The 27,451-nt window shown below is 41.9% G+C and overlaps 1 protein-coding gene across 2 annotated transcripts in view; it reads right to left on the bottom strand.

Moving 5' to 3' along the window:
* magi1b (membrane associated guanylate kinase, WW and PDZ domain containing 1b) overlaps positions 1–27,451 on the bottom strand; it is a 135,121-nt gene that overhangs the window by 66,906 nt on the left and 40,764 nt on the right. For both annotated transcript variants that reach the window (XM_084927778.1, XM_084927779.1), the window contains exon 2: positions 14,979–15,095. In XM_084927778.1, coding sequence (XP_084783904.1) covers positions 14,979–15,095 — 117 coding nt within the window. The remainder of the gene's footprint in view (positions 1–14,978; positions 15,096–27,451) is intronic.

Here is a 27,451-nt window from a genome sequence, read left to right as displayed (position 1 = left end):
CTTAGTGATAAATTCCTAACTTGGTAAGCAGATAACATTTCAGGGCTTCTTATTTGAGTTGCTCTTGAACCATTTCTTGAATGATGCAGTGTTCAAAAGTTGTTTATAACGCTTTTAAATCAGCTATTTTGATCGTGTAAAGATCTGGATTGCACATGCATGTTTCTGTTGGCAAGTAAAAGTAAAAGAAACCTTCATAATTCTTGAACATCTGAAGTTTAATGTATTTACAAAACAAGTGAATGATGACTACTTTAGTGACCTTAGTAATAATCAGAATTTCGCAGAATCGGGTTTATCAGCAATCAAGGGCATAATGTTGCACGTGCACGTCTTTCAAACCACAATCAATAGATGACAGCAACTAGCCACGACCCTCACTGTGACCTTGGCCTGCCCACTTTGTCTAAACTGTCACTCGGCTTACAGCAGATCAATATCAGACTGCCTCCTTTTGTGCCAATGTCTCATTATCCAAACTGAACCGGGGTGTTCAGGGTTCATATTTTGGTTCAACGACGAGGAGAACAATAATATGATGTGTAATGGTGACACATATTACATACCAAAGAAAAAAAAATCAAGACTTCACACAAGATGACTAACAATAACTGTCTCTTTCACAAATACACGGCCTAAGAATTTACATGGAATCTAATTACTTATCAAACAAAACATGCATGCAGTACACCTTATGATTTCCTGCTCTAAAACAAAAAACTGATATAATGATCTTTACAAACTAACTTCAAGCACAGCTGATACTAGTGCCAGAGAAATCCAAGCAGCTCATCCATATTTAATTGATGGTAGACTATTTTGAGGGATCGTCTCCCCAAAGCAACCAAGTTGCCAAATAAGTTGGGACACTGTGTGGAGACTGAATCGAATGTTTTATAATCATTTATAAATCACTCGTGTTTTAATTGGAAAAAAATAATATTTTTTGGGGGGGGAGAACCCAACTTAAACTAGGTGATATGTTTGAGTCCAATTTTGACAGAGCCATATTTAATAATAATTATTAACCACCAGAATATGCATGGTAGACTTAACTGTTGACGAGGCAGTCTTTCACAGCATGGTGAACACTTCCACACCTTCACCTCTAAAAAGCTCAACCTTCTATAAGACACTAACCAATTATTGTTACTGACCTGTTGCTTATTAATGTCATCAGCTGTAAAATGTCCAAATAGCTGCTGTTTTGATCATTTGTCTCCATCTCACCCTATCCCTAATATCCTTTCTCACACCAGCCCTCTGCATGTCCTCCTTCACCGCATCCACGAGTCTTCCTCTGTGGTCTTCCTCTGCTCTTTCCTGCCAGTTTGCTCTTCAACATCCTTTGTCCAGTGTATCCAGTACTCTGTTCTGAGCGTGTCTGAACCATCTCTTGCCTCTCTAACTTTATCCCTCTGATGTACTCATTTCTAATCCTCTCCCTCCATCACCTCCAGCTCGGCATCCTGTCCAAACCACACATCATAGCAGGTCCACCCATCTCCCTCTCATTCACACTCACAGCTACATGTATTCTGCCGACGTTCATTCCTCTTCTCTCTAGTCCATGTCTCCATCTCTCCAGGCTCTCATCCACCTGCTCTCTCCTCTCACTACAGATCACAGTGTCGTCTGTGAGCATCATAGTCCATGGAGACTCCTGCCTGGCCTCATCTGTCAACTTGTCCATCACCACTGCAAACAAGAAGGGGCTCAGAGACGATCCCTGACGTAATCCCACCCCACCTTGAATCCATCCGTCACTGCTGCCCCAGACCTCACCAATGTCTCAGTGTCCTTGTACATGTGAAGTGTCATCTTTGGGGTATTTTTATAAACCACTACATTCAGTTTTAATTACATTTAATGTAGTTTTTTTCTAACTTTACTGGATACAAGGTTGGACAATAGGTTTAGCAACATTTGAGAAGTCAGTGCATGATATCTCAGTTAGATTTGAGAGTACAATGACATAAGAGCATGACAACACTGTTTAATTATTCTTCACTGAAACATATTCCACAACACTATGACGGACAGAAGTCTATGAGGACTTGAACCTTGATGAATTATATAGGAGACAGAAGACCTAACATAGGAGATGTTCTAGTAGTCAGTAGCTGGGCAACAACTGAGTCAGATGATAGTCAGTGACAAAGTAAAAGACAAAAGTAATCTTAGCCATATTTCCTTAACACAATGGCATTAAGGCAGATGAAAAAGAAGTAGAAGGAGGCTCTACAGGCATGCACACAGCTTCTAAAAATAGCCACGTGTGATAAATCTGTTTATTTCCTACACTTGCATTCCCCCAGAGCAACAGAGGACCCTGGGCACATATCCCCCCAGGCCGAGGCTGGGCCTTTCATTTTGGTGGTGACCTACATTTAATTCCTTCCACAAGGACAACGCAGGGCTTGACTCCACGGATGACTTTGTCATCATAGCTGGGAGCTGGGAAGTCGCCCTCCTTGACATCTTTATTTGATCCAGTTTGAAGCTTTAGTTTGGCAAAAATCACTAGGGCATCTTCAGCCCGCTTAAATCTTTAAGCTGTCATGGTTTAAAAAGAGGCAAAAGAACCAGGCTGAAATATACTTCTTTGATATTACTATCAGCTGGTCTTTTAACTCTTAACCCCTTGGACGCTAACTTGGAGTAACCCTTGAGCTTTTTTCCAAAAGCAGTTTCAGTCATATTTCAGGCCTATGGTCTCTGCCTCTGCAGCTACCCTTGGAAAAACTCTGAAACTATTCTAATGATCATTAAATCATGTCTTTACTGATATAGCAATAAAGGGTATGGAAGGGTCTTCAAATGTTGTCCTTAAGGGGGAAAGATTTACAGCAAGAAGGTTCTTAGTGCGAATCTCAGGGTTTGAGCCTTTCTAGATGATGGTGATGATGAAGGTCACCATGGAAATATAAGGTTCAACTTAAAAAAAAAAAGCAGTGACCCAGGTCAGGATATCCAAATAACACGATTATAATAGTTCTAACCTTGAAAAACTGTTCCAAACAATTACTGTGTACCTGATATTTGAATTAAAAGACTTATCGGTCAAGCCTGTCCAAACGGCATTTCTTTATGAATTCTTTCACAATGACATCCAAGACAAATTACTGCCGCACACGTGCCGACTTTTTAAATATGTTTTTGCATGTGATCAATACCTGCCTAATCTGCAACAGCCACACCAGAAAGCAGAAGTTATTTTGTCACTGCTGATGACGCAACAGTATTGTTAAAAAAGCAACATGAACTGGGTTAATGCACACATGTCACACTGTATGGTTATAATTAGCAATAGTTTGCACACCGCAGCAATTTCTGTATAAAATATTTGCAGCATCTATGTAAAACCATGATGTATTTGATTACACACACGTACCCTTTCAAAATAAAATGATTTTTGATCAATCACAACAATAAAGACATCTTTTTTTATTCAGTGCAATTGTTTAGATATCAGATATATCAATAAAGGATACTGTGCCACAGACAGGCACAAAGGAGTGTATTTGCAGGCTGTAGCAGTTCAGGTGAGTGGTTTAGGAAGCATGCAGAGAGTTCTTTCACGTAGAGATAGCATGAAAAAATACGTTTAATGAATTTTTTTGAATGGAGTCATTTTAAAAACTGACAGCATGATTTTTGTATTTTTGGTTGTTGTTTTGGTTTGTTTTTTTTTTTTTACTGGAAACTGTCAAATTGACTCCAACTAATCTGTATTGGTGCTGAAAATAACTTATCAGTTTTGTAATGGGGCACTTCAGGGTATGCCCACACTATATCAACAGACACGCTATATCAACAGAATGACCAGTATGACCTAAAAAACAAATGTCATTCAAACATCGAGGTTCAGAGAAACAACATACAAGGTGAGGTAGAAAACATTGCAATTCATAGATTAGTGGGTTTCTGGATTTAGAAATAAAAGCAGGATATTAAAACAATCATTGTTTGTTTCAACACTTTCACCACTGAAGTGATCAGTGCTGTGAGTGAAAAGTAGGCCATCATAAATGTGTTTGGCAATGATTCATTATCATAATTGTTCTATTAATAGAGCCAGCTGTTCTTATTTGGCTTCTGTGCTGCCATTCAGGTCACTCAGGACAGGAGTTATTTGAAACGGTGCATTTTAAGTGGTCTGTGACTGACACGGAGACAATGGCGCCACTCCTAAACTCTGACAGCATATTTGGACAAAATGTTGTTTTTCTACACGTGATAAGACACACACACAGACACAATACAAGGCCAGGTTATATGTATGAGCTAGGGTAGAGCAGAAGCTGTTATCTGCATAAGTTGGTTAAAACTTTCATGACACGACTCAGTGGATAGTCCACAGGGACTTGTGATGTTCACTCCCTCTTCTTCCATTCCCTCCATCACTCCTTTCTGCTTCCATCACTTCTCCAGTTCATTGATTAAGACCACAGGCTCCACCCAGTCTCTGATCTGCTCATTTGTGATTTCTCTGTCTCCAGTACGCTTGGCAGTTATAACAGCAGCTTGTGTGGTCGGGCAAAACTCTTCCTGTTTCGGGTTTGAATGGTGGAGAACTGTGGTTCTCCTCAAGTCTCACACCGGGTTCCACTGTGGGCCCAAATCTGTTTTGCTGCTCTAATGTTGCTGATGTCATACAATCCAGAAGTATAATTACAGCTTAATTCCTTTTGGCTACAGCACTTATGTAAATGACCAGTGATGCCGAAATCCAGATGTGAAGGATAAAGAGGATTCGCTTATGGTTTGCGTCAAGTAAAAGAGAAGACATTGTTTGTGCCTGGCTACTGAGATTAATACAATGCATGCTACCAATATTAACTCTTTCCCCATCAGATGCCTGCTAGATGTAACCTTTGTCCCTTTTCTCAACAGAGTGGTCCTATTTCATGGCTGCTTCACAAGTTAGTATAGTCAAACCACAACTTTATTGATATATATCAGGGGTGGGAGAACTCCAGGCCTCAACGGTCGGTGTCCTGCAGGTTTTAGATGTGTCCCTGATCCAACACAGCTGACTTAAATGGCTAAATAACCTTCTCAACATGTCTTGAAGTTCTCAACAGGCCTGGTAATGAACTAATCATTTGATTCAGGTGTGTTGGCCCAGGGTGAGATCTAAAACCTTCACGACACCGGCTCTCGAAGCCTGGAGTTCCCCACCCCTGATATATAGTTATGTGCCAAAACTTGGGGGAGGTTGCCAGATGTCATCTTTATGGGGGTAACAGTTAACACTAAAAGGCATTCTGGTTAAAAATCTACACCAAACATTTCAGATTTTGGTCATTTTTTTAGTCATAGGATGGCTAGCAGCTGCAAATGAACTCTTGACCAGCTATCTTCTAGCAGCAATGAATAGCAGGTTAGAGAGGTCATGCAAGTTCATGTCCTTAAAACTCGATACACCAGGATCTTTTTAAAACATCTTCATAGTCAAATATCATTGTCTTGAGGTCACATGAGGCTGATTTTATGTAGCCTCTCCAGAGACAAAAGCCTTTATACCAGGGGTGGGCAACTCCAGGCCTCGAGGGCCGGTGCCCTGCAGGTTTTAGATCTCACCCTGGGTTAACACACTTGAATCAAATGATTAGTTCATCATAATTCCTCTGGAGAACTACAAGACATGTTGAGGAGGTAATTTAGCCATTTGAATCAGCTGTGTTGGATCAAGGACACATCTAAAACCTGCAGGACACCGGCCCTCGAGGCTTGGAGTTGCCTACCCCTGCTTTATATGTAGCCCTTTTTACTAGTCTCCAACTCTTCCAATCAACTAGACAAGGCACCTAACACATAAACCTATGGGACACAAAGTGCCTATGGTTTGTTCTTATAACTGTGTCAACATCCAGACAATTTATTTTTTAGTCAAACTCATTACAAAAATTCCATAATCGTTATAAAAGAGAAAAGCTTATTTTGGAAAGTATTTACACTTTTGGTAGATTAAACACAAGACAAGAATAAAGGGGGGGGGGGGGGGGGCACCACACACACACAAGGCAACTATAGCCTAGTTTTCAGGGTTTTTTCCTTCAAACGGGCCACATTTTGTTGATTCACTGTGGTTTATTAGAGCATCTGCTTTGATTAAATAGGTGCCAATTTAAAGAATACTGTATGTAGCTGGTGGAAAATGACAAGGAAGCAGCACGGATTATAGGCCTGCCTCAGAAATCTGGCTACAGTCTTAGACCCAACTGTTGTGCAGAAGCTATTACAAAAGCATTTCCCTCAGTCTCCACAATAAATATGCTCTCGTGTCAAAGCTAGCCGGCTAGTCCGCATTTTCCAAGAAGATACTGAGGCATGTCTTCATGGATAATTTTCAAGACTCGCACAACCACATGCACAAGCACACACGCGCACACACACACACACAAGTGGGGGGGTAGCAGACTGTCGCTATAGTCCAAAACCAAAACACAGCCATCCACCATCTTGGCCAGAGCAAGCCTGCCAGTGTTTTTTTCCCTTATTTTTTCTCTTCCCCTTTTGGTGTAAGAATGCACACACACACACACAAATGCAGGAGGGGTCACAAGCTGACTGGGGTTTGTCACCACGGCAGGGGGATAAGGCCATCTGTCTCAGTAAAGGGTTAATCCAACCAAAAGCACAAGCCACAAATTCCAGCATTTTCCAATCCTCACGTTTCTGTTTACATTACATCTTTTTTGTTTGTTTTGTTTTGCTTTATGTTTTTTGGCTTTTTTTAGGTTTGAGGAGAGGAGCAGTTGCAGCCCATTGTCCAGGCTTTCAAACAGCCCCAACACCCCAAACAATCTCCCTTGTGTGGTGATGATGGGCAAACAAATATTAAAAAGGGGCCATTTTTGTTGGGGTTTTCTAGACCTATAGTTGCTTTTCATTTGCAATTGACTGCTTTGAGTCAGGGGAGGTAGTTTTCGCCACTCTGGTCGGCTGAAAGAGGTATGCAAATAAGAGACAACGCACACATAAACATACAAATACAAACACCACAATCAGATCAAAGCAGGATTTCTCTTGACCCGCTATGTTCTCCATTCTTTCCCTTTATAAGAAATTCATTCAGCCCCATATGATTCCCATACAGATAGATGAGGACCAGGTTAAAAGGAGAGAGCTAATAAAATCCACTGCCAGTAGTGCAGTGTGAAGCTAAATCAGGCAGAAACCTGCCTGAAAATGCCCCTGCGCACACACTCACAGCCGGCCTTTGTCTTTTTTATTCCACCCATAAAGGAAAAAAGCACCATGGGCTAGCTACTACCTACAGCAACATGAAAATGGAAAAGAAAGGCTCTAAAACGATCCATTTAGAGGGGCGGGGTGGGAGCAGGGATGGGGAGGGGGAGGGGGTCATCCCGACATGAGATCGAAGAAAAAGAAAAAAAAGAAAGGTTGGGGGGGATGAAAGAAAGGCAAAAGCTAACCGTAGCATCCCAGAAGCTGCAGACAGACAAACATACAGGCGGCAGTTTGCTGCTGGAGGCAATGGCTTCCAATGTGATCACACATGTCAACAGATCACACAGCCTTAACAGAGCCATCACAGGGCTGAAGAGCTTCCACCACAAACACACATACTGTACATTCACAAACAGGAAGTGACACTTTGCACACACAAACACACACACACACACACACGGGGGCAGCGTGTCGGGCCACAGACAAAAATACACACAGACACGAGCATACCTGAGACAGACAGACACAGACACACACAGCTTCCGTTTGACCACAACACATCAGCCTCCATTACTGCCAGCGATGTGCCTCCGTCTCCCTCGCTCTGCTCCTCATACCTTCCGCCTGATGCACAGCCATCCCCATCGCCTGCCTCTCCATCCCAACCCCCAACCATTAAATCACAGCAACCCTAGGTGTCTCTTCTGCAAAGAAAACACAAATCAAAATACCTCAATCAGGGAGCCTTTGAGGGGGGGGGGCTTCTGCTCCTTCCACTACAGTCCACAGAACAACACCACGTCAACAGGAGACAGGAGGAAAAAAAAAAATCCAATCAGGTGTAGATGAGGAATGAGGAGGGGGGGGAGAAACAACCCAAAAAACAAACAGTGCAGCTCCACCGTTCCTTCTCCTTTCCACCTTCTCCTTCCTTCTCCTGTGTGTCTGTCCTCTGTCCAGCTTTGGCTTTGTGATGCTAAGCTAACGAGAGCTAAGCAGCATCCACACACTGGCTTATAATGCGCTCCCGTCTCATACCCACACACACCAGCGCTGAGCTGAGCTTCAGTCTCTCTCTCGCTGACTGAGCCCCGCTGTTTCCCGTCTCGCAGGCACCCACATGCACCCGCCCACTTCCCCCTGCTCCCTCCCCTTCTCTTGGCTATTCACCCCTATTCTTTCTTGTTCTCATAGATCCCATCGGATCCCAACGACACCTCGTTTCACTGCTCCTCTCAGGACACTGATGTTCTTATACACACAAACGTGTACGCTTGCTCTGGCTGTTGAACAAGTTCCTGGCAAGTCATCCTTGACCGACATGTGACGAGGAACCTTTTGCAGCAAATAAAGATGTGGAGTTAGGAGGTGAGATGAGAGCTGGCCACAGAGGAATGGACTGAAGTGAGACTGAAGCTGCATAAATTTATATGTCAAACGCAAAAGAAGGAGCTAAATAGCCCGATTCTTACACTGCTGATATTTATAGAGGTTACAAGTCTGCTAGATAGATAAGCAAACTATAACACAACTAATCAACCGGGATAACTGCAGAACAATCCCAAAAGAACGAGTTCAAAGGTCCTTCGTGTATACATATTTAAACTTTCCAAGTGGAAGAAGCTGCTATGTTGTGCTTTGTTGTTAAGGAAGGGGGCTGGGAAATGCAGTGCAAAGATATACAATGGAGTAAGGTCAAAGGTCAATAAAATCTGCATGCATGAAATCTCACTTTATTTTGAGTGTGGTGTTGATGGACTGCAGAGCTCAAAAGTTTAATTTTAAAATGTAATGAAGGAGCAACTGCCATCAGGAAAAAAAACAAAGTAAATCACTGCTGGACACTTGCATTGGTGCGAGTTTTAGCAATAATATTAGCATTTAATCTACGAGGTGTGCTGCTTCTTATGCTCCAAGGGACTTCATCTATCACAAATCCCCTTTATGGCAGCAATCCTTTGATCCTGATAATGGTTTTGTACCCCGGAGAAAAAAAAACTAAAAACCATTTTGCCTATTCGGCAGTTACTGTTTCCTGCACAGTTGGCTTCATCTACCTGCAGCATGCTGGGAACCCCCCATTTTAAGTGTGCTCCAACTAATACAGAGATGCTGTTTTGTGACCTAGAGCCCTACCCCTGTGGTTTAAAAAAACAAAAGTCAGCAAAAACAGAAAATAAATCTGTACAACAACAATGTTCCTATGTCTGCATGAAGCTACACCCAGCAGCTGGTTAGCTAAGCCTTGCAGCCGTTTTTGAAATGAGCAGACACAAATACTGTTTTGGCTACCGTTTCCTCCTCCTCCCAGTTGTCGGGCTAAGCTAACTGTCCCCTGGTTCTATAGCTTAACTTCTGACATAAAGAGATAAATGTATTTCAGAAGATTCTTTTAATTCGCAGATGTCAGCAGGTGTGGTGTGGATGGACTACTGAGATAATGCCAATGTATAGTTCTGTGTCAGTACAAAAGTTGCACTCAAGTATGGCCGTGGTGTAAGGTGTTTGGAGAAGTCCAGCGCGTGGCAAACTTGGCTTTGAGAGATGGTTGAATTCAACAAAGAACTGGTTTAACAGGAAGGATCAGTTGTTGAACAGACATGTTCGAATACACATAGTGTCACATACACATACACTGTCACATAGTGCGTGACAGATACCGGACACACGGATTATTTGACTGACATGCATCCTCTTCTCAGAAAAAAAATAAAAAATAGCCTCAAGTTTAGATCTAGATCTTGTTTTTACCTTGTAGTGCCTTTACTTGACTTCGTTTGCTGCTTAGAAAGGGCACCGCCACTCTCAGTGCATTTCTTTTGCTTTGTTGAGGTACCACTGTGTGATTGCATCTCTGACTGCAATTTTTAAAGCATGACTAGAGAGGCGGCTTGTGTGTCCGTTGTTGACACAGACGAAAACCCGCTCGTATTGGACAGGACAGTGAGCTCTGATCCAACCACAGGTTATACATCTAAATGCTTATTCATGTTTATGTTAGCTTGACTAGCTAGCTAGAATCAACACTGATATGAGTGTGTTTGTCCCCCAATCTCTCCATCCCCTCTCTCTTTTCTCCTCTCTGCCCATCCCCCCCCTTCTTGCCCTCCTCCCACACCCAAACTCCACCCTACCCCCATCTCGATCCCCACGGCTTCAGCCCACACCTCCCTCCAAGCCGTCCTCTTAGCCTATATACGGGTCGTCCAATTGTCTGCACTGCCAGTCCCGCAATTCATCATCATTCACACACACACAGACAGACACACGCACGTGAACACAGACTTGTGCAAACCCTGTCCATTTGAGGAGCGATCCCCAAGCCATCAGCATCACAACAACTACAGCAGACAATACTGCTTACTTGCCTTGATGCAGGCGAGATCAGAGCTCCCTTTTCAAGGCTTGTTGACACAGAACGGCGAGATTTAAATATCAGGTATTAAACCCACAGAGCAACCGTCTTCTTCTTGCTACCGCTCCGATCGTTGTAACTGGCAGGGAGGAAAAAAAGAAGAGGAAGACAAAGACTGATACAGAGGGAGAACGGGAGCAGCAGTGGCAGCGGGAGGACGAGAGGCAGTGGTGTCATGAGTTGGGGGGGTCAGGAATGAAGAGGAGGAGGATAGAGGGAGTGGAGGGTCGGTGGGGATAATGGGAGACTGGGAATGTTTGACGTACAGATGGGATGACCACAAGGGAAGCAGATAAATGCCTCGGCAGATGGGGGAGGGTGGGAGTGCTGTGCCTCAAATATTAACAGGGTTATAGGGACAGCTGACTTTTTTGGACATGCGAGTGAGGAAACTAGTTTATGAACAAATGACAACAACAACAAAAATTCTCTTGCACTTCTTGTTAGTCATTTCTCCAACCATGTTTTAAAAGTTCATTTTTATCTGGTTTTTACCCCATAACTATATAATTAGTCCAATTCCACTGTGCCTTTTTAAAACTGCTGGTTGGATGGTAAAATAGCCTCCAATCATTTTTCTATGAAGCGAGTGTGTCTAACTGTTTTTTCTGAAACTGAACATTAGGACATTTACACCAGCTGCTTTTGTTTTTTTTTAATAAAGCTACATTCAAGTTTAAGATATAGTGAAGTGGCGTATGGACAGCAGACAGCAAACACGCACTGAAAACTGTTACAAAATATTGTTTAAGCCCTCCGTTGTTGCGTAGTTGTTTAGGGAACCAGTGTGTGTGATATTCTTGCCGATTTCCAGAATAAATCTTAAATTAATTTCTTTACCTTGCTAAGAACCAAAGCAAAACCTGTTTTTCCATGTTTTTTCTAGAATGCACTGACTTTGGAACAACGTCACTCCCGAGTTCCGACATTGGAGCTCTGAAGAATCTGGATCCTGGCGTTTTTCTCGTCTCCCTCACCCAGTCGCACCAGATAGCCGCCCCTCCACGAACTTTCCTGTTAAAACAGAGTTCTTCCTTCCCACCATCGCCAAGTGCTTCCTCACAGCGGGCCACCTGATTGTTGCGGTTCTCTCTCCATTTATTGTACAGTGTACCTTACAATGTAAAGAACCTTGAGGCGACTGTTGCTGTGATTTGGTGCTATATAAATAAAACTGAACTGAGCTAAATGTCAAGCAGCTCACAGGTAATACATGGATTTCGAGCTATAGTGCTGTGACAGTGACAGGAGGACTATAAAAGTGTAGAAAGGTTGATTAAGCTGCGATACAATTTTTGCCAAATTACACCAGACCTCTCTCTCCTTCTGTTTCTCCACCTGCTGTTTGCTTAAAAATCACACGAGCACAAGAACATGTGAAAGCGCCTTGATCAAGGATTCGACCATTATAAACAAAGATAAACACTGACCTCACACAACTGCAGATCAAATGCAAACACACCCATTTCACAAACATGCTTTTTGCTCTGACTGTGATGGGCATAAGGATACATTTAGTCACTGCCCCATGCAACATGTCCTCAAATAACACAAAGAAAATATTAAGCTGTTGCAAAGCATCTCTGAATTCAATATTCTGGTAAAAGATGGACTCTCCACTACGAGCCATGACAATGAAAACTTTAGAGTCCTATTAAACATGTGGCCCGGAGAACACCTTCATGCACCGTTTGCTGCCAACAGCAGCGAGGTTTTTACTGGTGTGCCTCGGACCACTCCGTAATTAAAACAGCCGGCCCCTCCCACCATCTACCAGTGTCTAGCTGACATATGGCAGTGGAGGTAATGCAGACAAAGTCAGATAGTAATTTGTGTGAGAGACTATGAATAAACTAATTAAAGAAAGCCAGCTGATAAGAACCATGAACATTTTCATCCTTCGGCAGATCCTTTTCAAATCCAATTCCAAAAGAATGAACTTAAAATCCAATATGGCGAGGACATGGAAACCATTTAGCTGTTGAATAACGCCGATGAACACTTTAATTGAAACTTGCATACTGTGGATTTTAATTTATACTAAAAAACAAAACAAAAAAAACAAGCACAGTTTTTATTGTGGAAATTGTGAAATTATGTAATATTGCTATTGTGAGACTGATGGATATTACTAAAGATCACTATATCACTGCACCACAGATGCAAATATTAAAATGCTGAGTAGAGACATTTGCAGACAAGCCAATCATTTATGCAGTTTGTCTCTTTCCCCCTCGCTTATTATAAGTCAGGCATTCTGTAACCACGATAAGTAGGGATTTCCAACTCGAGCAGCAGGATAATGATTCACTATCCTCTGATTGGTCCAACTGGACCACTTTCAATGTCATGTGCAATTCAAGGTTAAGTCAAAATTGGCATCAGGCATCAGGCATCCATCTACTCTAGGAATATCATCTGTCTATAAGAATGCTATTATGTTGTTTATACAATAACGCCACATCATTAGCACCAACACTGTATTCAAGTGTTTTTTTCCTGGAGCAGAGAATGAAACTTCAAATGTCTAATTCCACTTTGAAGCAGTAGATATGAGAGAAATATGCGGCATTAGAAAATAAATGTGCTTTCAAATAGCTGCTGCTACATCAACACTAAGAAAAAACACATCAAAGACACCAGGCCTCTATTCCTGGATTATCCAACCAGAGAAGATACTGGTTAGTGACAGAGGGATGCTGATGAAGCTACAGGTACTATATTTACTGCCTTTATTGATCCAGTGGTCATGAGATACTACGAGGCTATTCATCGTCTTATATGCTGGTAAAAAGAAGGCAAATCTACTTTTTGAGGTTTGTGAAGACATGTTCTCTCTCATCCAAGAGGCTTCTTAAAAAAAAAAAAAAAAAAAAAAGGTGAATAGAGGTGGTGGCTTATGATACCAGCTATCAGCCACTTACAATGCAGTCTTAAGACCTCCTCCCAGGTTCTTTAACTCCAACACTCACACCTAACCTAAATGGATCACAATAGGCTGATAGAGTGGGGCAAGGCCTTACATTGGTTTCACCTTTAACCCCTGGTTATGCTAATGACACACCTTTCTTCACACCGTGGCTTATGTGATGACTCACATGATCAATAGGTCAGGACCACCTCCAAAGACTGCAATCCCCACTAGGGGTTAACGCTGCATTTGAGAAACCACAGAACTCAGATGTTGGAACTCGGGAGTGACGCCACTCCTGAGTTAGCATGTTCCCAAAAACACGAAAAACAAGGTAGAGCAATCCAGGTATTACTAGCAGTTCAGCAAAACACTTGTTTTTTGCACTTAAAAGCACATTCATGGATATGGCCTGGTCAGTGCTCTGAGTATGGCTTATTTAGTGAGTCACAAACACACAACAGTGGCATTACAGAGAAGTTTCAAAGTTCTATGTTCAATGCCGCCATCATGGACTGTTAACTCTGGGCTGCTCAAACTTTCCGAGTAGGACATCCGAGTTGAGAAGGTGTTCCTACTGGGAGCAGGAAAAATCCAACTTTCAACTTATTCAGGAACACACCATAAATGTGCGAATAAGTGAAGAATATTCTTGGATGAGCAGTAAAACGTCTTCACAAACTTGACCCTACACAGACTACACTCTCCATTGTGGAAACGGCAGATATTTTTTCCCTTGATCTAACTGGACGTTACTTGACAGGATGGGTGGTGCGTGCAGCATGCCTAACTTTGTGTCAACTAGTCGATGATTAGTTTGGAAAGAAGGCAGAAGAGCGGGATGAACAGAAACTTTGTGTGATTAAACAGATGAAGTCATGATTAAGGTTTTTCAGGAAGAGGATATGAAGCAATCAGTCCTGCTAATTGCACGGCCAATATTGGTTTAAAGACAAACAATCAGGCTTAATTAGAAACAGCGGTAAAGGGTCTGTGTGAGGCAAGCAAACTCATTCATACATGGATCTAAAACTAATGAAGCCTGGATGTGAGACGGTGGTTTGCAATGACCTAAACGAAGAGTTTTCTGATTTTGTTTGGATGCTTACACAACACTGTCCCCTGGTAATGGTAATACACTACTGCTTAAACAGTATTTAGGGATGGTTAATCATGTGCATAAGACTGATCAATAGTGATGTTCTTTAAGAATATCGTTGCTGATGTGAGGAAGAGGAAGAGCACTGGATAAATGACTGATGGTCACGTACCCTAGAATCTTCTGAAGATGTATACTGTACTTGGACAGACTTTGATGTATGCGTTTGTATGATTTCTTTAATTATGTGTTTTGATGCAAGTCTCATACATTTCTTGAATGCATACTTGTTAAAAAGAACGGAGTGTGAAAGACACAAGAAGGATTCAGCACAAGACATGTCATGGACTCACAAGGCACGGCGTGACGGTAGAGGTTGTCTCTGATGGTCTGCTGCAGTTCGTGGTCAGGCGAGGACTTCTGGAAGCGCTGGCTCAGATACTGCTTCAGGTCCTTGGTCAGCTTGCTTCCTGTGATTGTGAACACAAATGTATCAAAACAACTGAAGTAAAAAGCAGGCCAGCACACATAAAAACATCACAAGAGCCAAAATGACACTGTTAATCCACAGCAGAGCGTCAAATGACCACACCGCTTGGCTCCAGTGAAAAGAAATACACAGGTTTATCCTGCAACTACAGTAAAGCTTGATGCTGAGCGAGTGCACAGCCGTGAATTGTACACTTGCCATCGTCACTGAGAGGGGGTAGCTGGCCGCTCACTCTCGCTCCAGCAGGCCAGGACCAGCCAAATCTAAGACTGCTAGCACCATGGCTAACACAGAAGCAGCCCTCCTACCGTTTAGCCATCTGCACCTCAGACACACATTAGGCAACTAAAGGGCAGCATGGGGGGAAAGTGTCCATATGTGTGTGTGTTTGCTCCCGAATCTGTGCCTGTGTGTGGTTATTACAGATACTGTCCACGTTAGTGGCAGTTCCACGCCTGTTCAAACGCATCACATGCAGTCTGAGAACATAACAGAAAAAAAAGAGCCGAGATGTCTGCCGTCACCCTAAACAGACTGAAAAACTGGGTTTTATACTCAATTTATACTCGATGACAATTTCATGATCGAATTTCGTGACAAGACTCCTTCAGGCAGCAACAAACATCTTATTTTCATCATTAGTGTATGTCATTATACAATGTACAATTATACAATGTGTATGTCATTATACAAATGATGTATCTCCCATCTTTGCATGGCTGCCGAGACCATTTTTGGTTGTCTTGGGCAAACAACCAATCATAAAAGGCCCTGGTTTCTGTTTCCATGGAAACTGTGTGTACGTGTGTGTATATGTGTGTACATGCGTGCCGGTGTGTGTGTTTAATAAGATGATTGAGATTGTTACCAAAGTACAGAAGAGCATTCTGCATTGGTTAGCAGAAAATATTGTTTTTGTTTTTAATGATATGAACCTACAATGCAAGCACAACATGCACAGGCCCAGGTATGGTGCGTCTGCCTTTTATTTGATTGTGACCAAATAGTTTGTCTGTGATGCATGACAATATACACGAAGAAGCACAAAGTAGATGCAGAAACATATGGGCAAATTATCAAATTGTGGTTTGGAAGCAGTCGGGTAATTAAAATGTCAGCATAGAACACATTTAACTGTTGTTCCTCTGAATTTGTAGGGTTTTTTTTCTCATCTTCATTTTTCTATTATAAAACAAAAGTTCAAATTTAATATTTCTCTTAATTTCTAAAAAAAAAAAAAAAAAAAAAAAAGCATCTGTAGATCACACTTTTTATAGCAAGGTTCCTTAGTAGGAGTTAATCCGGCTTCGTGTATTGAAATGTAATTGACTCAGTTATAAATAAACTGGGGTCTTCGACCACCGCAAACGTGAACCGTTATAAATCAGTTTTACTAATCGATGATGCGTAAGCTGTCTATAAAAAGAGGTCAAGTCTTCCATCACTATCTGAGCTTGCTGTTGGGAGGGTATGCTGCTCCTGGCACCGTCCCATACAGACATATCACTCAGTTGTAATCCTCACAACAGGTCACAAGCTAACTCTCACGCCAACAGAGAGCCTAACGCACTCTCTGATGTGCTCATGTACACAATTACTAGAAAGCCGTGGGTACTCCTTAATGCCAGACTTCAGACTGATTGTGTGACCCAGTGTGAAATTCGGACTGGACTCCCTGCAATATCACTAAAAGGTCACCCAAAGTGAATGACGGCACAACATAGTACAATTTAGGTTTTTCCTAGTAATGTTAACTCGATATTGTGGCATATCTTTAGCCATAAAGAGGTGTAGCCACTAATATGAATCAAGATCCAAAAATGCTGAATTCTGCAGTTCCAATCAGGCTCGAAACCAAGTGCTCATCAAACTCAGCAGCAGCTTTTGTGCATCATCAGTATACATAATTTTGGCTGATTAAAAGATGAGTCACTCTTTCAGATGAAGCAGGCAGGCTTAAGAAAGCTAGCACAATCCTTTTACGTGGTTGGTGATGGTTGTGCCATCAACAGCACCTCAAGGAGCAATTGCATAAGAGCTAATCCAGTTACGTTGAGTCTGTCCTCCCCCAACTCTCTCTTTGTGTGCCATTATCTTGATGGAACAACGATGCTTTCGTAAAAATGAGCAGCCATCCTTCAAAGTCACAAAAGTATGAATAACAAGACCCTAAAGGACTGCCAGAGTAGTAAATGATAAGAAGATAATCAACATGTCCCAATGTAATTAAGTAGATAGCGCTATCTGTCATCCTTCTGCTCCTGTACAGAGCTGACAATTAAGGCTATCCACTGATCCCCACCTGGTGTCAAAATATGGCATTTAACAGTAAGCATTTAGGGAAAAGTCTGACCCAATTTCAACTACCTGCATAGATCAGGCTGGTACTAAAGCTCACCATTACAAGGAAGCTGCTTAAGCCTTTTTTCCCTAAAACTGAAATTACCTGCTAGAGCTCCATATTAAGGCTCTATGCCAAAATCAACTCCTAATATATTTCATCTGGCACATCTGCTCTTGACCTTCATTTAAAATCAAAAAGAATGTTGAGTATGTAAAATGACAAAAGCATATGAACAATAAATACAGAGAAATATAAAAAGGAACACAATTTTATTTATTTATTTAGGACAGTGCATGTTAATGAACATAAATGTAAAAAAAAAAAAAAAATTACATGAATGTAAACATGCCAGATTATAGCCAAAGGCTAATTTCCATCTGTTGTCCTTAAACATAAAAAAATAGATATAATAATTCATAAAAATTCATCATTCATTCATAATAAAAACTCCATCACCAAACTTACACATACACACCATTCTGTTCCCAAATAAAACATTAAAACTATACAACTCATACATGATCACACACTTGATTTGTCCATAACCAGTTTTTAACCTTTGCCTTAAACAAATTGAGTGTAAAGCAAAATAAAAATACAATTAGGATTTGTTCAGGATACAAGATCCAGATGTGAGAAGCAAATCAAGTCAACTTACTTGCCTTGGAACTCAAGGCAAATACAAAATAAGAAAAAAACAAAACTCTGAATCAGTCTCTTTTCAGAAATCACAAGGCCCACAAACTATTTTTTATCTAAAGTCTGCATTTGGCAGCCAAAAGAAACATACAGCTAGCTAACAGTAGAACCTGGCTGAAGGAGATGCTGATAATATTTACATCTTTTCACACTGTCGAGCACAAGCTTCCCATCACAGGTTAAATTATTCTTTTCTTCTAATGTAGTTGGACACTACGAATTCTCCTGACATTTAAACCATGAGTGGCAAAGTTAATTTTAAGGTCCACCAGAAAGGACAGTAGAAGTACAGCCAAACCCCCAATCTTCCTGCACACTGTGGTACTATTACTTCCATGCTTTAAACGCAAGCCAAAAAAAAGCACACCATCTTGAACAATGTTCTACAAGAAGTGCAGGATGAGTGACCACTAGCTTTTCCTTGGCCGGTACTTAGATGTCTGCTGGGACCAAGTATGCATGAGGTTCGGGAGTCAAATGAACCTCTTTCTGCAGCTACACGATGTACTCTGTTGTTTCTGGTATGAGGTCAAATACCATTCAACCACATTTCCTATTGCCTTTCCCTTCCCAGCTGAGTACTTTAAAACCACTATCCTTAAGTGATCCAACAACGTGAGATTCTTTTGAGTCTTTTGCCTCCAAATATGTTTTGGTTGATGAAACGGTAGTAAAAAAAAAAATCCACTGTTATTGAGTGGATAGTGTACCAGCAATCTGTCAGGTCAAAATGATACCTCTCATGATCACCTCTCCTTAAACCTTAAAGACAGCTAGTCAGCTCCTTAAAAAGACTGCCAAGTATACATTAGTGTTGAGCTTTAATTTCAGATAGTTTTAGTTCTGATGCCCTGATGATTTTACCTGTAATTCAGTTATTAACACAAAAACATCACTGAACTCTATGAACCTGCCATGATGGAACAAAGAACAGGCAGGCAGCAGACTAGAATTCAGAGACCATTTAGCCCAGAGGCCACCCACTCAAATCATACTGCAAACACATAATTAGAAAAGACGTATCCTTAAAACAAAGCCCACCTGTTATAGATTTTCTATAATCCCACTGAAACAAGCGAGATTTTCTAACCGGAGACGTGCGATCTACAACAGAAGGGAGGTGAGCGAGAAGGTTTTTTATACAAAACAGAGAGAGGCAGGGTCTGTCACACAGAACGTGAACATCAGAGTAAGCCAGGCAAAACATCAAAAGAGTTTTTAGACATAGCTGAAATGTGGAAAGCCCCTCTACTTTCCAGGCATCTTCCCCCACTGAACCCAGCCCGGCACCCCTCGGCTGTGATCAGCCAGCCAAGTCCCTGCTCAGACATGCATAGCCAGCCGTGGCACCAGCTAGACCCTCCACTGGCAGTTGACATCTGTATTCACAGCATGGAAAAAGCAAACTTCATTGAAACTCGATCCTCCTTGCTCGCGGGGCAGCCTTAGTAAGAAAGGAAAGGTTTGACCGATTTCTGCTGATTTAGTAATGGGAGGAGTCACGCACCCGTTACACTCTAGACAAGGAATGGCATTGCATAGTGGGGGAGCCCCCAAAAAGCTGGCTCGATATCCAGCAACCTACAGCTACACGTTGGCTACATAACCCTGCTGCTGATCCTAAAATTAATCTTACATGTTTGCACAGTTTTAAAGTAGCTGAGGCTGTCCATTCAGGACCTGGGCTCAGGCCAAAATCCAAACGTACTTAAAGTTGATTACTTTTACTGGAAGAATCCCATAATGGAAGTTTGACATGCTCTACATGTAATTCCAGACAAGTACTCGCATAAGAGAGTGTGTTTTTCCCCGCTCACATTACTCTCAATAACTTGAAGAAAACTAAAACTATCATTTCTAATTTTCTCCGATGTGGCAAGAGGAAAAAAGACGTCAAAACAGACTGAGTGCTCATGCCACAGCTCAAGAACATAGCACTTATAGGCCAGTTGGTACATCTTTCTGTCCACTTTGATACAGAGTGAGAAACCTCGGCAGCCGTTGGATTGATCATCAGTTTTCATCGATGCTGCTTGCAGGTAGAACCCACCATCTGATGGTGATGCCCTCACCTGATTTTTAACATTTTGCAATAGTCTGCATTGTGATTTATCACCTTTTTGTTCAATTGCAAATTATGTCCATGAAGTTATTTCATAGCTGCAAAATGACTTTGTAAAACATACTAACCCTGGTACTAAAACCTGCAGTAAGATAGAGTTTATTTACAGTTTAGAATTTATAGTTGGACATCAGCATGCTGGTCTTATTATAACCATAAATTCCCCACCGCTCTGAATGAAATGCATTTCCTGCACTGCTTAAAAGGCTCTTTGTGCAGAAGCATCTAACGATTTTGACCGCAGGTTCGGTCTTCGCAGCAGGCAATGGTAGATGCAATCGTCCTCTTAACACAAAGCAACACAAAGTGACAAAGCAGAAAACACTGTCATATGCCAGCGAGGATGCCAGCCTGTTTTACACTTAGCCAAGCTAGACTTGGCAGTGCCACCATGTTTGGCTGGGCACTGGGTGTCGTATCGATGTAGAATACACAAACAGTCTGGCACACAAGGTAACAAATAACTTTTTTTTCCCTCCGTCCTCCTCTCACGAATTGTCTTTTGAACATCAAGGGGCATGTTGCCAGGCAAAAGCTATGATTAGAACTAAATCCTCCCTTTCTCTGGGCTGTTTATTGTTAAATTTAGTTCCTCCAAAGTGGGACATAGCCGGCTTTAAAGTCAAATGGATTCATGCCATCCCAACTTGACCTACTACAAGTTAAATTTAGCTATGTACACAAGCTGCCCAGAGTCATGTCTTATATAATCATCTCTTAAGTGAGCAGTCCATCCATGGCTCTAGTTAATCAGATAATCGGGGCTAATCAGCATTTAATTGATTTAACTCAGCAGCTATCTACACTTAACATTTTCATCACCCTGATCAAAGCTTAACCATATGTCATAATGACTAAGAAACAGGCAGAGAAGTCAGAGAGAGCCGAATGTGACCCTTGACCAGTGACCTCTAGATAGTTCACATCCATATTATCACCGATAACTAAACCACCATGGTTAGGTCTGTGTGCACCAGCGGAGATTATGTAGATCCCTGCGGGTGAAAAACATGGTAAAATGTGGATGGCAGAAATACTTTCCCTTCTAAGTTTTTTATTAAGGTCGTTGTCAAGATATTACTATAATGAACAGCCCTTTGAAAAAGAACTCCCAAACCACCAGGCAGAGATTTCACATTCACAGAGCAGACAGGCATGTGTGTCTGTGCGAACAAGCCCGTCTTTGAACTCAACACTACCCCCTAGGTTGCTCTATTAGATGTGGCTTGCATCACAGCAATAGATGGGCTCTGTATCCATAGCAACAGCTGCCAGATGAGTACAGGCTGTGGTAAAAGGTGGTGATGGGAGACAGCAAGGCATAGTCTGCTGCCCCCCTCTGGACTATCAATGCTTTACAAAAATACAAGAAAAAGCAAAAAATGGATCAAGAGCCACATTAAGAACAGTGACACATGGAACTGAGTTTTTAATGTAAATGTGCTGCTCGGTCCAATATAAAGAAATTGCGACTTACTCTAAACGTATGCATGGCTCCTTCACATGTAAAATATTGCTTGAACTGATAAAAATGTCAACAAAGAGACTGAAATATCACAGCTACAAAGACTTCACACTAAACAAGAACTAAAATGAAGTTTAGAGCTTAAAGGTAAAAAAAATTAATAATAATCTGCCGCAATAGTTACAAGATGAGCTACATGAACCATAAATCTGAAATGGCTGCAGTGAGACATCGGTACTATAATCTCACGGACAAATTACCGATGCAAAACTGATTGAGGTGTGTGGATGCTAAAAAGATTAGTTGAAAAACAATGTTGAGATGTATACCTTACAGTTAACTGAAAAATGTAATCAAGTCTGCACATCAGAGGTACTGGGAACTCTGTGAAACTCAAAAGTGGTCTTTGCAGTGACTAACTGAAGTGAAAAGATCACAGACTGCCTTCAGCGCTTTGAGACGTGAGTTTAAGTCAATGTGTTGGGTTTGCAGTTTTGTGTCACGATTTCTTTAAAAAGAACTGCTAGCGGCCTCGCATACGCAACCATGCAATTGTTAGACACAGCAATATGGATACTGTTGTACTCGTGCGTTTGCAACAAATCGCGTGAATGTGTGACTGAATGAGTTTTCGGTCGGAGGTAGGGGTACGCCGCTTCTCAATCAATGCCTGCATGAGACAGCGGAGATCTAAATTGAGGACTAAATGCACTCAGACGCTGAATAATGTATCTGGATATGACTTTGACTGAATGACAAAGCCATCTGTTTTCTCAGAGGAAAATCCATTTTCACCAGCATTTTTGTTCCCCCTAACCAGCCCAGTATAGCAAGAAAAACATCAGAGCCCATCAGGAAACATAGGTTGTCCTCATAATGTCAGAAACGGTACTCAATTAAGTACAAATCAGATCTTTTTGTGGGAGGTTGCTACAGAAATTGCTTGTTTGCTAGCATGTTTCTTGAAAATCTTCACAGCTGTCGGTATAGGAGTCTCAAATTAGGTGCATCACTTTGCACCCGAGGCTGTGAAAGCGCAGAAGATGCAGGACGAGATATGGTCTTTTCAGTGCAGCGGTGCAACAACAAATACAAAGTTTGGTACTTTGACAGATGCACCTCGTTGGGTCCAGATCAGAAAAAAAAAAGCATATCCAACACGATCAGGGTTAAGTCTCTGACACATTTTCAATCCTGTCTATATGGTTGCGTGTCCCAGAGCTGCTTGCCTGTTTACTATTTTCCTAGATTGCTTTCATTGATTGCAGTCCTTCACAGAGGGGAAAGAAATCCTCAGAGGATTTACATCAGTATGTGGGGCGGCAAAAAAAGGCTGCAGTAGAGATATCACTTCCTCATCTGCGATCTGACAGTGGACTGTGAGAAGCACATCATGCGACCATTCACAGGTTTGAGCACTGTGTGTATGCCGCATGCATGTGAGTGACGTCGAGTTGGTATTTGTAAAGGCCATTATTTACACAATATGAGCACCTGTCTGATGTGACAAACACCAGCAATCCACTAGCCAAGGACTCAGACACTATAAATAATAACAACAGTGGCTGGATCCAGATTTATGTGGGTGCTGAACAGTGCCATAAGTTCTGTGTTATTAATATTGCTTTGATGCCTCCTACATACAGTATGAGCCTGTGCGAACAAAGAGGCTTCCAGATTAGGCTTGTGAGTGAGAGGACCCATCATGCATGGATCTGTATATATTTACAGTCTCCATGATCACCACAGAACCAAAAAAACAAACTAAAGTTAATATGCAAAGTAAATCAACATCATAATAACTGTTTAATTAAGAGGTTCGTTTATTTAAAGCCAGGATTTACTCAGCTAACGATGAGATTATTGACTGACTGACGTAAAAGCCTCTGAGACAAGTATTTTGGAGATAATTGCCTCTTCATCACCGTCCCTAATGCACTGACAGGCAACATTTCAAGACCAATGAGTGTTCTAGTCTCCTGTGACAGTCCAACTGATTGGCCCTCTGATACGAATAAGGTCCCCGACTGGAAAGGAAGACCTGTGCTTTAAGCCAGAGACAGACAAGGGAAGCACAGGACTGTGATAAGAAGGAAAAATCCACTCAAAGTGGAAGATGGCAAAAACGTGTAAGATAAATAAGAACAGGCAGTAAAATGTTTACACTCAGTGAAAAATGTGATGGCAGAGGTCTCTGTGTGCACATAGGGAAGACAGACACAGATAAGGGGGATCCTGGGACACAGCCACCTTAAACCTTCAAATACAACAACTGTCATTTAGCAAAGTGCTCTTCTTGTACAATCACAACCAGAAAGAGATGTGGCAGCTGAAGAAAAGCCCATTTTAGAACAAATCGCCACTATAAATAAAAGCCCTGCTCTGTTATTAACCTGGTTACGTCATGACACGTGAATTTTTCTACTCGATGATTTATGCAAAATAATACATCACTTAATGCAATTAAGGACAAGTTATGAAAAGCAACAACGACCATCAGGACCAATCAGACACAAATTGTACAATTTTTAACTACAGCATCATCAGTATCTCCCACCTCCCGGCTCTGCAAAATGCATGCACAAGCACAGAGGTAACAGTGCTAATTACATGCCTCATTGCGCTGCGGTTTCTCAGAGGTCCTAGATTTAGTCTGTATGTAACTAATATAATATAACCACAAGGATTATATCTGATGACACGAGCAACATCAGATTGTTCAGCTTTGAAAAGAACCTCCAGATAATAAAAAGAAACCTTTGGTCGTGATGACGCGCTTATCGAAATAGCTATACAGAACAACAAACTCCACAAAGGTCTCTAAGCTAACTAACTTAACTATGTGCTGACCAATAAGCACCACCAAAGGCCTGTTTCCCCCCACCCCAAGTCCAAAATTCCCAAGTATGCAGCAAAAGCATGACAGTAATCCAAAGCAAAGATGTGCTCAAAATATCAAGCACAGACCACCAGAGGACTTGCTGGCAATTTCTGTGACTAAGCTGAAAATGTCCATCTTTATTGGCCCTTTAGATTGCTGAGATGAATTACCATAATATGTCCTGGCCTCTCTACACGCTCTATTCCATTTCAGAGAAAGATAAATTGGGCATCTGCTGGGGTGTAATCAGAGTCAGTGTGTGAAGTCACCCCAGGACCACAGTGGGCGAACACTGCATCGACAGGCCAACCACTGGTCAAAGCCACGGCTGGATTAAAGGGAGGAATAACTTAAAGAATGGGGTGAAAAGTGGCAGAATTACAGCCGTGTCACAAGCAAACTAGTAAAGCAAAACACAAAAATGTAAGCAAGTCAGGAAAACATCAAGTCATAAAGAAAATAATAAAGAAAAAAGCAAATCACAGAGAAATGGGAGGCTTATTGTAAGCGTGTTCATATTAAAGACAGACCCAGAGTGAGGTACGTCCCTCCTGCCTGTCTACAACTGTACAACCAGCTGTTGGGATTCCTTGTGTTCATTGCAGATTTCCTGGCTTCTAATTGGCCACATGGGGAAGACTCAGTTATTCTCTATGATTAAACAATGTCTGCCACAGTCGGCCTCACCTCGGAGCCCAGGGCGAGCTCATTAAGTCTGCCACCAGGGGGCACATGTCACTCAGAATCATTAAGTATGAGAGACTGTGTGTGCTGTGGCTGTACAGCCTGTTTGCTTATACTGATTGTTGGCTGTGTTTGCTGATGCCTTCGGTTAGAGGTGTGGCCACAAATAACAACTGTAATTACAACAGACACCTAAACAGATTCCCCAAAGGAGTCTCCTGAGCTGATCTGACAACATGCCGAGTTCAGAGGAAGAGGAATCCCACAGAGCGTTTTAAGTGAATGAGAATTTGTTTTTATATAATTAAGCCTGACCACCCTTTGGAGTCTATCCCAGCTGCCATACAGCAAGAGGTGGGGTACGTCCTGGACAGGTTGCCAGGATAATAAGGATAATTCCAGTGTTTATTAAGTGATTATTATTATTGTTTGATCCACCCTTTTGTTTGCTTCTGGTAAATTGCTTTAATAAAACATCCTGCATTTAAAAAATCTCCATCTTGGACATTCACTTTTAACTCTTTGTGAAACAGGTAAAACTTGTGCATCTAGTTAAGTGTTCTTACAGGTTACAGGTTTCAAAACCCAAAAACTTTTCGGGATTTAAATCAAATTGGAGATAAGATGCTATAAATGCAAACAAGCTGGTATGCATTGTTGGCAGGCACATTCCCAAAAGTAGACAAAGTCAGTATAAACAAGAAGGCTCTTGTCATGCAAAATGTCAGTTCAATGTCACGTGTGCCCTTTCTGTGCTGGGCATCGTAGATTTATGGACATAAACTTCTTTCTATTACATATCTTGAAGAGCAGACCAACTCTTCCGGTTCTCTCTCATCTCTTTCCCCTCTTATGCAATTTCTTACTTGACCTGCCTTCCATCATTAAAATACTAATTTCCTTCCCTCTGCCACATCCTTTGAGCCATCAACATCTACATCCAGTCCTTCTCTTCTTTTTCCATCCATCTGTCCATCCATGTCTCATGCCTGAAGAGGGCATGACTGACCCACTTTCCCGTCGCACTGCTGACTCAAGACGCGCTCAAGATGTTGTGTGAACGCACAAAAAAAACCCCCAAAAAAACCAAAAAAAAAAAAACAGAGGCAATGCAGCCTTGCTCATGCGGATGAACACTGAAACAAACTACATCTGCTGGCCGATCTAATTTTAGAAACAGGATGAGAATGCACACGCGCGCACACTTAGAGACATACAGTGTGAACGCGAGAAACACAAACTTATCCGATGTGCATCATGCTGATCATCACTTTGTCCACCTTTGTAACGCTGTGTGTTATTCTGTTGTGGAAACGCTGACAAATGTTATCTGAATACCATAGTTAAAAAAGAAAAAGTATTAGAAAATACCTACTTCGACACACACACACACACACACACACACACACACACACACACACACACACACACAAAAACATTATGAAATTTCAGCGTTGTGGGCTAATAGGGCAGCAGTCACTGCCGGTTACGTCTACAGTCGTTTCTGGGTCAGCATCAGGCATGGCTCATCCAGCCCTGCATCCCTTAACAGCTGACTCCAGGCCAGACAGGATGACACACACACACACACACACACACTTACAACCAACAGGGACAGATGAGCATGAGCAGTGCATTGGGTATTAACAAGACATTTACTAAACACTCAGAAGCAAACTGTCATAGCAAACAGCAGTACACCAAAATTCATTAGTTAAAATGCGAGGCGCTCTCATGCATTCAGCAGCAAACACACACACACAAAAACCAAACTCTTAAGCCCGAGTGCCTGCACAGGCAGCAAGCTCTCATGCATCAATTACTCCACATCACACTCCTGCCTCGTGAACGCATGTGTCCTTGCATGAGGCCGTACGAGTGCATCACGCGTGTGTTCATCTGCTGCCCGTACGGTTATCTACGGTTATTTCCCAGCTCTATAACACAACGAGCAAGATGAAGCCCAATGAACCATGTGCTGAACTTTGTCTATGTGTGTGTGTAAGGAGACACTTAAAGTGAAACTGCGTCTATCTGCGTATGTAACTCGAGTTGTTCTAACACACACACACATAGAGCAGGAGGAGAATGTGCAGAATCCGACTGCACACATGCACGCACAAAGACATGTGTAGCACTTA

Source organism: Perissodus microlepis, chromosome 5 (assembly GCF_051167445.1).
Source record: "Perissodus microlepis isolate ML-2025 ecotype Zambia chromosome 5, ASM5116744v1, whole genome shotgun sequence".
In the NCBI taxonomy this organism is placed as follows: Eukaryota; Metazoa; Chordata; class Actinopteri; order Cichliformes; family Cichlidae; genus Perissodus; species Perissodus microlepis.
The sequence above is the reverse complement of the archived record's forward strand: the minus strand, read 5'-3'. Positions and strand labels throughout refer to the sequence as shown.